This window comes from Gavialis gangeticus, unplaced genomic scaffold (assembly GCF_001723915.1).
Source record: "Gavialis gangeticus isolate Ggan-Ray unplaced genomic scaffold, GavGan_comp1, whole genome shotgun sequence".
NCBI lineage: Eukaryota > Metazoa > Chordata > Crocodylia > Gavialidae > Gavialis > Gavialis gangeticus.
This window is the reverse complement of record NW_017729015.1, coordinates 512,016-524,256: the sequence shown is the minus strand read 5'-3', so window position 1 is coordinate 524,256 and position 12,241 is coordinate 512,016. Positions and strand designations below refer to the sequence as shown.

Here is a 12,241-nt window from a genome sequence, read left to right as displayed (position 1 = left end):
GATGAGTTCTCTGCTGCCTGCCAAGTGATGTCTTTGCTCCAAAGTTTTTCTTTTGCATGGTACTTAGCCACGATGACAGACATTGCCATTTCGTCGATATTGGGGACATTCTTTGCTACTTCCATAATTGTATCGAGAGCAGTAGATCATTCATTTTTTGATAAATGCTGTCCTGTCTTTTGAGGATCCAAAAGGTTTGCTGCCAGATGAACTGGATGAGAGCAAAACTCAGATCTCTTAGTAAACATTTGTTTTACTACTACTACTACTACTCCTCTTTTGGATAGAGGTGAAGAAGGCAAAAGCTCAATTAGATTTTCATTCAGTTGTCTGAATATCTGAAATATTTGAAAGGCTTGATGTATCTCCTTCAAGTTTCTTGATAGCCACTGAGACTGGTAGTAGCAAATTGAACGCTCCTCGAACTCGAACCCAAAACACATTGTTGTCGAGTATCTGCTTCCGAATTTTCACGGGATTCATCTGGGATACTGTCATCTATTGAAGCATGCTGCAAAGAGTTCTTCGTGCACAGCAAACTATGTAAACACTTTGTAGCCAAACACCATCTAGTTTCTCCTGGCAGTAAAAGAGCACTTTCCTTCCTCTGCTTCTCTTTCTGTAATTTCTTCAAAGTCTGATTAGCAACATGATGATTATTGAATACCTTCACAATCGCTTTGCAGTTTGCCAGTATTGTCTTCATTGTATCTACACTTACTGTGTCCTTTGCCAGAAGATTCAACCCATGAGCAAGACAGCCAAGTACTATTAACTGAGGATACTTTCTCTTTAATATTTGCCATGCAGCTTTCACATTATTCACATTATCAGTTACACGGGCTTGTACCCTGGAGGGACCTGCACTTCCAATCTCTTCACTCAGTAATTTAGTTACGTATTCACCTGTATGACTAGAATATTTGGTAGCAATTGCTTTCAGGAGTATTGGTTCAGGTGTTGCTAACATAATGTTCAATAAAGGATTTCCTTGAATATCCATCCATCCATGTGACATCAGAGTCAATGATTCTGCTTGACCAATTCTCTGAATAACCATTGTTTGAACTCTGTCATACTCTCTATCTAAGAGAGAATGTGATAACCGATATCGTGACAGTATCTTAAATGATGGGTGAATTAGTTTGTAATGTTCCTTCCAGTATTGATTTTCAGTTATGGGAAGAGGTGTACCACTTGCAAATATAGCTTGAGCTAATGTCTCATCTGCTTTTCCTTTATCTTTTTTTGACATTTTCTTCACAAAGCTTGATAAAAAGCTTGACTGTCTTGAACAGTTACTTATGGTGGATCTCATATCTGGTGACAATCTTGAAGGCAAGGATCCTGCTTCATTTCCCCCCAGTCCTGGCAGCTAAACTTTTTCACTTTTCCCACTTTTTGCAAATCTGCTATTTCACTTGAGCTACCAAGTTCCTGCAACAAAAGGGGGGAAAGATTTTTATTTTGGCCTATTTTAGTCTGGCCTCATCTATCAGAAGAAGGAGAAGCATCAGGGAACTTGCTTCCCCCTTCCCTGCCAGAAAAAAACACTCTGCTGCTCACCTTGCTGCCCAGTTGCCCTGGGACTGCAAAGCCAAAGGGAAGTATAGTCTGGCCTCTGCCGTAGGCCAGAGGACTAAGCTCGCTCTGGTGGGTTGAAATAGTGAAATATTTATCTATTATGTAATTAAAAAAAAATATTAAGCCTAAGCCACTTTGGGTGCTTAGTGCAAGCAGAAAAGCAGGATAAATAATAGTCCAGAGTTGCATTAGCAACTTTTAAAATTATAATATTTTAATATAGGTGGTAGTCTATACTATGTGTTGTTTAACATAGTAATTTGTTTACTTGCATAGGATTCCTGAAGCAGACTTTTCTCAGACGTTGTTCCACCTCTTTGTTGTATTAGCTTTCTGTATATGGGTTGTACTCTTTCAGGACAGTTTCTGCATGTCATTAAATGTTTCTTCATTCTTGTTGCATTATTAGCATGCTCCTGCCCACAATATTTACATCTACCAACTTTTGTCCTTCCTTCAGTGGCTTGAACTTTACTATAATGATGCCACACACTAGTTTTTTTTTTCTGATTAGGCATTATTGTGACTATTTCAAACCAAAAGCACTAAAAAACTAACGGATCTTATGCAAGCACTTCCAACTTCCCCAACTCAAGAAAAGAAATGAGATGCTACTCTGTTTGCTGAACTGAAAGTGAAACAAAAATTAATTGCAGTTTTAGTTTTGGTTTTGTTTCATTTGCAGTTTGAGATGAAATAAGAATTTTAGTTTGGTTTTAATTTGACCTGCACAGCCCATTAAATGATTTCATAACTTGATTTTTGGTTTGGATTATTATGTGAGTCTATTGACCCTCCTGTTTACAAATCAGTAAAACAAATATGTACTCTTGGGCACACTTCCTAGGGATAATCACTTGAAAAACATTAATTACAACTTTGAAACTGGTAAGATTGCCTAATATTGTATTGGCATCCATTCATCATTACTAATGAATTTTATGAAACAGTCAATTTTTAGAAATGGAAAATTTCCCATGGAAAAATAAAGCACTGGAAAATTTTCTGCCCCACATCTTTGGTAAGATAACATGGGGAAAAAAACTTGAACTTTTAAACTTGTACTGAATATTCAGGTACTTTTGTGAGAGCCAATGTTAGATTAAATTGGACACTCCTGTCATTAGTTTCTTTTGTAAAGAAGTCATTCAATGCATATGGCCTGGATATAGGTTCACAACCAAGAACTTTCAATTGAATCTTACTCCCATACATGCACTTCCAAAACACTTATGGTAACAGAAGATACCTACTGCCAGGCTCAGGAAAGTGTATGCAGGATTCTTGATTGTTGCTATTGAGATCTTCCCCCACCATCCCTCCCCCTAGGCTGGCTTACTTCTCCTGACAGTATCAGAACTCCAGATAAATCTCCTGTAGGGGGTGACTGCCCTGGGCCTTCCACTTTGGGAGGCCCTGTGGAGTAGAGCAGAGCAGTGGTGGCATGGAGCTGGGCAGAGCAGCAGCTCTGTCCAGCCACTCCCTAGGCTCCCCCCCCGCCCTCCACTGTTGATGCTGGCGGGGATAGCTTCTTCAGGTCTGGGGCCTGGATCTGAGCAGGGGCAGGGCCCCACATGGGCTGATTTGCCCCCACACCCTGCTCAAGTCAGCTCTGCTCCTGTGTCATTTGCTAGAATTACATTGGATTGTGTCCTTAGTCGATACCAAAGCATTTCAGGCTACCATATTTTCTTACATACAACGCATACCTTTTTCCCAAAAAATTAACCCCCTGAAATTGGGGTCTGTACATTAAGAAGGGAAGCTGATTTTGATGGGAATAGAAGCACCCTGCTTTGATTTCTGTCTACAGTGCAGCAGCTGTAGCTGAGGGAGTCAGTTGACTCAATGCCTCATTGTTCTTCATTAACAATAGCCTCTTCCTTTTTAACTGTCTTGGTGTTCCACGAATTAAGCTAACTATTCTCTGGGCAATTTTGCTGTCTGTTTGCAACTCTTCTCTTATATCAGCTTTATTTAGGCAGGAAAAGGAAGGTGATTTAGCTGAAGATTAGGGTCTGTCCCTGTCTTATGCAGAAACATCTCCACCCCCACCCCATTCTGCCTTTCAAATATTATACTGGGGCATGTTGTATGTGAGAAAATATGGTACTTGGTACAAGTGAAAAGTCAAAAGGTTACCACTGTCATTTTCATCTTGCATGAATCTGATACTAGTCACTAGGGCTGTGTGAGGCTTCAGACAGAGCTTTGGATCTGGAGAAGCTTCGGATGCTTCGGGGTCTGAAGCAGCACATCCGGGTCGAAGTGCTGGCCTCGTTAGGCTTCCCGAAGCAGTTCGGAGCTCCCGAACAGCTTTGGAGCCGCCTCGGAGATCTGGCCATAGGGTATAATGGGGAAACAATAAAATATCTATAACTTTGTTATTTTTCTGGCTGATTTTTGGATAAATTTTTCAGGGGTGGTAGACTGCAGAGAGGATGAAACCTGCCAAGTTTCAAGATTAGTGCAGGGGTTTGGGGGAACTGCCCCTCAAGCTGTGGACAAGCAAAATTCGTGCTTGGGTGCTTGTGGGACTGTCTTGGGGTGGGGAGGGGAGACACTTCTGCAGCCCTGGCTGCTAAGCTGCTGTGTTACCAGTTACCAATCAATCAATCATGATTCACTCCAGGTCCAGCTCAATACACAGGATCTAGCTACTATATAATGACTTAACGAGCATCTATTAGCACCTACAAAACCAGGCTAAGGAGAGGAAAGAATCAATACACACAATCAACTGCCCTAAGACAGACACAGTCTTGGCAAGAGTTTTGCCTGTCAGCAGCTAGGGGTGCAGGGCCCCAGACTCCCCATGCACCGATCTCCTCGACAGCTGGCAGGTGCCGTGGCCTCAGCAGGGGCCACCATCCCTGCAGCTGTCACCCTGCTGCGCCTTAACACACGTAGTGTCACCCATGGCACGAGTTATGCTTGTCTGCAGCTTGAGGTGCAGTTCCCCGCAAACCCCTGCACCTATCTCCTTGAAACTTGGCAGGCTTGGTGGCCTCAGTAAGAGCTACCAGCCCAGCAGTTTTGAACCCCTGTGTTGTAATACATAGATGTGACATGAATTTGGCTTTCAAGAATTTGGAGTACAGTTCCTCCAAAACCCCTGCACCGATTTTTCTTAAAACTTGACAGGTTTCACGCTCTCAGCAGAGGATACCATCCCTGCATGTTTCATCCAAGTCGGACAAAAAACAACAAAGTTATAGATATTTCATTGATTCCCCATTGTACCCTATGGCCGGATCTCCAAGGTGGCTCCAAAGCTTTGGAGCCTCTTCAGCCGGATCAAGGTGAAAACCTGGTCCAGAGCTCTGGATCGGATTGCGGCCAGATCTGAAGCTGGATTGGATTGCTGCCAACTCTTACAGGTCTAATAGTCACTATATCTGGAATTTTTTTGAAGGTTGACTTGAACTTGGCAAGAACTTAAACTTATTAGTAGATCTTCTTAGCCCTCCTATCAACATTTTATGGAGTAGAATGTAAATAAATGATACTGACATTTCTCAACAGCTTGCTTTCTCTGTCCTGAACCATCACAAGCTACTCATTAACATTCAGAAGTAAATAACTTATTGGAGTACAGTAAAATTGCATGAGCCTTGCAGAAGAGTCATATAACTGACCTTTCGAAAGGTTTCACGTGGAAGCTAGAAATATCTTCAAGTATCCTTAAGTAAATGGGCAAAGCTTTGTGAACAAGGTCTACCAGATGTGGCAGTTCACCTTGTAACTTGGCCCTTCTTTTTTTACTTGTTTTGTCAGATTAATCCATTCATGTAGTTGTGACAATGTAGGTTTAGCTGAAACCTGGGCTCTATCTGCCTATGACAACACCATGGTTCTCTGGCTTTCTGCTAAGTAATCCATTCTGAACTTCTGTAACAGACCTTGTTTTCGTGGAATTTCCTTGCGTCAGCCTCTGACTTCCCTCTTTTATGAACTCAGGTTCTCTTTCTTGTAGAGGTCATCGGCCAGTGGTACTCTTTAGTTGACACAGGATCTTTATGCTACTCATCAAAATAAGAACAGGAACTTGCTCAACTTTCGTCATCAACCAAAAAAACCCCTGGAGAATCCTTAGTTCAATATTTCAATTATTAGTGTATAAATATAAAACAAAATAGAGCAGCTTCCACAGGGGTCCAAGAGGGGGAAGCATCAAAGCCCTAAACCTTTCTGATCTCCCATTATGCTTCCTTTGTTCCATTCCTTACAGGGATCCTGGTTTTCTGTGTTTAAAACTGTAAATTCTCTGATTTAAAAAACACAAATTCTATTATTTTAAAAAAACAAAATCCATGATTAAACTAAAATGCCACTATATGTATATGTATCAGTTGAACACAGTGTGTTATTGATATAGTTACAATATTAAAACAATTTGGAAGCCCACCAGTGCCTTGCTGACTATAACAAAATAAATTCTAAGTACCTATAAATTGTAGTATTAGATTTGGGGTTTTTATCATGAAAAATCAGAGCTCCCCCTGCCTCCTTCGCCCACCAGGACATGGGTTCTGGCCCCTCACTCCACACCCACAGTTCTCCCCCAGCCCTGCTGCCAGGGCTATGAGGCCAGAGACCTGGATCCACAGCCCCCTGCCCCCACAGCAGCATATGAGCCCTGTGGGAGGTAGCAGCTCCTGCAGCAGAGCAAAACATGCAGCCCTGCCCCCCTTCCCCATAAGCAGCACACCCTGAGCGGAACCCGTGATAAGGGGCAGATGTGGGGTGCCTGCTGTGGGCTTGGGCTCCCTGCCCTGCTGCCCTCTCCCTGGCACTTCAGCAGCCCACTGAACAGGACGTGCTATGGCAGGGCACAGGGGAATTGGTGGGAAAGTTCACTGTTGCCACTGGGAGCTCCACACCACCATGGTGAGTCACCCCCTGCCTTCCCAGCAGCAGTGAGGGGCACAACTCCACGCCACCACCCCCGCTGCTGCCGTGCAAACGGGTTGCCTCCCCAGGGCAGTGCGGGATTTGCAGCAGCAAGCAGCTTCCCTGCCTGGCCCCACTGTGTCCTGCTGCGCCGCGTCCTGCCCACTGGGCTGCAGAAGCCATGGCGGGAAGGCAGCTGGGCAGAGAGCCCGAGCCTCTGCCCTGTGCACAGATCTGGCGGCATGTGCTCCCCGCCACCCCTGTGAGCATGCACAGCAATGGGAAGCCAGCCCCATTTCCCCCGCCCCCAGATGAGCTACTCTGTCCCACTTTCCACCGGGGCCCTCTGGCCGCACATTCTGGCCCCGGGCTCCAAGCCCTACGTACCACCCTAGCTGGGCAGCAGCCCCAGTCCTGCCCATCTCCCTCCCTATGGGGGCCTCAATCCCCCATTTCCCTTGCCAGACTTACCTGCTGAAGCTACTATCCAGGCTGCTTGGTGGCCATGTGTATATGTGAGTGTGCACATGGCACCCCATACCTGACTGCCCTCTTCCTGCACCCCCCAGCCCCTTGCAGGCTGGAACTGCCAGCCTGCAGAAAGCTCTTTGCAAAAGTGGAAAATCTGCGTGTTTCTCCATTAAAATGAAAAATCTGCATTTTTCATCTTTAAAAGGGAGAATATACATTTTTTCCCATTTTTCTGCAGGAAACACAAAACCCAGATACCTGCTTATGAAATAGCAAGTTGCCAGGGGCATCTTTATAAGTAACGCCATGAGAACTAGAATATGCAAATGATAGCAAACCTATGATTTAAGCAAACCATTACTTGAAAGAATATTGCTATGTGTAGGCATCCAGATCAGGCCCTGGTGTGCCATGAATTGCCTGAATTTGGAAACGGTGTCTGCATGATAATGCTTGCAATCTGAAGTTGAGTACAATTTTGAAAGTTTGAACTCTAAGAGTGGAGCTATTCAGATGACCTTTTGCTTGGTGCTGCATCAAGAAGGATGTGAAGAGATTTATTTTTTCCTCCTTAATTAATCAGCCTCTTGCTTTAACTTCATTTTGGAGGAGACAAAATGGTTATCTTCTATACCTACATCATTATTGCCTGACTACTGCTGTAGCAAGAATAGAACAATTTTTTGGGGTAGAAGTGAGTGTAAGTCAAGATTTCCTTAAAATAGTCAAAGTATGAGGGGACCTAAAAAACAAAATGCACACATTGCTTGGCTTCTACTATCAAATCATAATCCATGTGAGAAATGCTTTCTGTCTCTTCAGAGGCTCTGTATTTTGAGCTTTCTTTATCTTCCTTTGGACGTTACTCTTAAACATTACAGTACTTGTTCTTGTATGGAATTTCTTCAGTTTGAATCCTTAAGTGAGGTCTCAAGCTTCTTATGAATTATGCAGATTAAACAGTTATCTCCTGTAACAACTAATGCAATTGCAGAAAATCAGTAGGTTATCAAGGCAAGTATTCATAGATCATAAGGGGCTGGAAGGGACCTCAGAAGATCATCAGGTCCAGCCCCCCTGCACTAGGCAGGAAAGAAAACTGGGGTCAGGTGACCCCAGCAAGGTGACGGTCCAGTCTTGTCTTGAAGACTTCCAGGGTAGGCAATTTGCACCACCTCTGGAGGGAGTTAATTCTACAGCCTGGACATCCTGACTGTGAAAAAGATTTTCCTGGTGTAAAAGTGTGATGCTCTACCAACTGAGCTATCCAGGCCCACATCCTATTCTGACATCCTATATGTCATTACTTAATAAAGGCACCACTGTCTATTAACTGAGCCATTACTGCATTACATGCTTTTCGGCCATCTTTTTAATGCACACTATGTTAGAATTGTAGAAAGTTAGGGTTAGAAGGGACCTCAGGAGGTTATCTAGTCCAACCCCCTGCTCAAAGCAGGACCATCCCCAACAAGATCATTCCAGCCAGTGCTTTGTCGAGCTGGGCCTTAAACCCCCTCCCAGGATGAAGATTCCACCACCTCTCTAGGTAACCTGTTTCAGTGCTTTACCACCCTCCTACTGAGAATCTTTTTCCTAATATCCAACCTAAACTTTCCTTGCTGCAACTTGAGACCATCACTTTTTTGTTGTGTCATCTGCCACCAATGAGAACAGCCTAGCTCCAGTTACAAGCATGGTCACAATCTTGGCAGCACCTGGAAGTCACTGCTGCTGCTGTGCCCTAGGTGCCCAGCTGTGTCCCTATGCTGGTGACAAGAGTATAAACCAGTGATTCCAACCAGGGTGATGCAGGACCCTGGAATGCCTTGAGATCCTTTCAGAGGTGCTCCACGATTCTGTATAATGTTAGGTGTGCAAACTGTACACTGTTAGGTATGCAAACATGATTTAGAAGATGAACCCAGAGATTTCATATAGGAATCCATAGAGTTAATAACTTGACCTGTTGAGGGTCTTTCTAAGTTCTCTGCAACAGAAAATCTGCTTTATTATTATTATCATCATCATCATCATTTTTCCTATAGTCACAAAATAAATAAAAACTAAGAGCTGGCATTTTTTAGATATAAGCAAATCTAAAAAAGGTTGAGAACCACTAGTATAAATATGCTTTTGAACTCCTCCCAGTGATGACCCACCTTATCTCGGTGATGACATCACAGACAAAACGCGTAATGAAGTTTCCCAGGATCTGCTTTTGGGAATCCGAAAATTGAGCTTCCCTTATTCGACGAGCTCTGAAGTTGTGTGTGGGTTTTCTATTTTTTAAAATGTAACCATAACTATTTAGGAGCAACTTCCATTTCTTCGCTCCAGAATTGGCCTAGCGGAGGTGGGAAGTGGGGTGCTAGTTAAGTTGTAACCTTACATGGTTCATAAAGGAACATGGTGAACTTGAAAACTTCTCAATGTCCCATAAGTTTGTTTTATATAATATATCTGCTTTAGATTTCACAATTATGCTTTTGCAGCTCTTATCTGAGTGCATTTTCCTATTTACATCCCACAAATATATAGTCCAATTTCTTCATAATGTGAAAACTGTCCAAAATAAATAAAATTAGGAAATTTATGCATCTCTAATAGCAATACTGGGTGGTTATAAAAAGTAGCTAAATTCTGAAGTGTAATTTCCAAATTGATAATACCTTTTGATTTTAATTAGCCATTTGCCAAGTTTTTTAAATAAGACTAATGTAAAAAGCATTTAGAGTGAAATATGTAAGCATTTGCTTAAATAATTTTTCAGCCTTAGTTAAGCAAAACTTTGGCAATATCCCTATGGCAGAGGGAATGTGATTTAAGAAAACCTAACAAAAAGGAACATAATGACTTTAAAACCATATTGTTTTACAAAAATAATTAATCCATTGTAAACTTCCCCCCCTGCAGCTGCTCAGATAAAGAATTTGATGAGCCAGCTAGGAACCAAACAGGACTCCAGCAAACTGCAGGAAAATCTGTGAGTATTAATTAAGTAAACACTTCAGTGTGAATTAAAATGATAGAAAGTTAGGTGTGATTGGTTCTCTTCTCACTAGTCTTAACAGTGTCTGGAGTAAAAAACTATATTGAGCATCATTGGGAAATACAGCTTTGCTAGATAACTCTGACAGTAGTGTTACCAAAAAGGTAAACTTAGATATTGAAAACTGGGGGTGCCTATACATGCTGGGGGGCAGGATTTTAAATAGAGTGGCTCTTGGGAGCCACTCTAAAAAGACACAGCATCTTGTGTATTCAGTGTCCCACATTTCAAAGTGGCCACAGGGGCACTTTAACTAAAGCTGGTTTGATGAGCTTTAGTTAAAGCACCCCCACCACTATTTTGAAACATGGGATGCTGAATACACAAGACGCTGCAGCATACTGCTGGAGCATTCTTACTAAAACCCTCCAGACTCAATTAAGTCTGCTCTGACACGTTCTAACTGAAACGTGTTGAAGCATGTGTGTAGGCACCCTCAGTGTTTATATTTGGGTCTTCTGTCTGGGGAAGAATCTTTGTTTTTATTCAAGTCTGCTTATACGAACACTTGCCCGAGTTAAAACTGACTGAAAGATCGCAAATGGGGTATATGAGGCTGTGATCAGAAGTCAGCCCTTCATTAAATCTGCAATTATTTTAATATTCCTGTCCTTCCTATTTAAGCACTCTTGTCCACCACATAGTTCACCTTTTGCATATGTAGTAACTTGTACAACTTCCTCGTGTTGTTGCTTGTGGGGACGTCATTAATTTAAAAACTTGCACTTTTGTCTAAAGGTGCTCTTTGCAGTGGCAAATAGAAAGTTTGAAGAAACAGAAATTCTGCAGACTTGATTGTAGTATCTCTTGCTTCCACAGATTTTGTTTCAGGGCAGCAAGGAAGAGAGAAAACAGTTTAGCGATCGCTTTAAGATGATTTAATAGGGGGAGTGAAAGAGTTATAGAACCTAATGTTACATTTAAATGCATACAATATATGCTACTTCAAATGTTTTGTGTGTGTGTATAGCTAGATGTCACACTGAGAGTATCTTTAGGATAAAGTAACAGAAACATTTTAAACAATTGAGTGTGATCATGAAACTCCTGCTGCTTCTAATGTAAATTGTTTGAAAACAAGACTCTTCATTGCAATTCAGAGCAATTACATAAGAATCTGTTTTTATTCTAGACAACAGCTACAGCATTCTGCAAATCGGCTTGCCAAGGAGACAAATGAGTACCTCAAAGAGCTGGGTTCTTTGCCACTTCCGTTATCTGCCTCTGAACAGGTTTGTATGCATCTAGTTTTAGTGGAATGGAAGGCAAGTGTTCTTATTCTGTTAAGAAACCTGGTAACTTGTTTTTTCATGACAAGAACCAGAAAATATAGGTCCTCTGGTAGGATGGCTTTTAAAGATGGCAAACTTATGGTGCTTTAAATGGCAAATGAAGCTCGGAATCCTTATTGTACCATGTCACTTGCAAGTTTGTAAAACGTAAGTTTAAGCTATAAGCTGGCACAGGTTTCTGTACTTCATTTGATTTGACCACTTCACTCTTTTTAGAGTCATGTCATGTTTCACAGCATAGTGTAAGCCAGAGGTGGCCAGCCTGTGGCACAAGTGCCATAAGTGGCACTGGCAGCCTTTGGATGTGGCACATAGCAAATTGGGAAGGGAACAGGCAACACAGCAGCAGATTGCAGAGGAAACCAGCCTCATAGTGGTAAGGAAATGGGATCAGAGTGGCACTCTGAGAGTGTGGGGCTAATTTGTAGCACACCTGCCAAAAAGGTTGGCCTCCACTGATGTAAACCATGACATCCCTTTGCAAATTAGAGGATTTTTTTGGTCCGCTTAGCATCCTGAGAAACGGCTCTGTCTAGTAGAATTAATGTTGGTAAAAGTCTTGAATCTCGTAAGTTCTGATTCTGACTTCTTATTCAGGACAACCACGGTGTTCCATTTTATATCATCCTTATTAATGTGAGAGTAGGTCTGGCTTAGCAGCTTATGGAAAAGCATAGTAGTTTTTTGTTTGTTTGTTTTGTATAAAAAGTACTCTGGTTTTCTCAGGATCATTCTTCAGGATTTGCAGGTATCCAGTATGCCTTCCACATCTGAATCTGGGGGTTTTTTTTGTTTTCTTTTTTTTTAATAAGAAAGGCTTATAATTTGAGAAGACAATAATTTCAAGCTGTTGCATCCCTAAAGAGTAGATCTATACATATGATTTCTATATCTATGTGCGGAGTGCTCATTCACAAGTGAACACTTAAGGCTGTGCTGTTTTCTTGTA

General features: G+C 42.1%; 1 protein-coding gene across 1 annotated transcript in view; it reads left to right on the top strand.

Moving 5' to 3' along the window:
* STX12 (syntaxin 12) overlaps positions 1-12,241 on the top strand; it is a 48,269-nt gene that overhangs the window by 7,743 nt on the left and 28,285 nt on the right. Inside the window, exons 2-3 of the mRNA XM_019512114.1 lie at positions 9,865-9,934; positions 11,133-11,232. Coding sequence (XP_019367659.1) covers positions 9,865-9,934; positions 11,133-11,232 — 170 coding nt within the window. The remainder of the gene's footprint in view (positions 1-9,864; positions 9,935-11,132; positions 11,233-12,241) is intronic.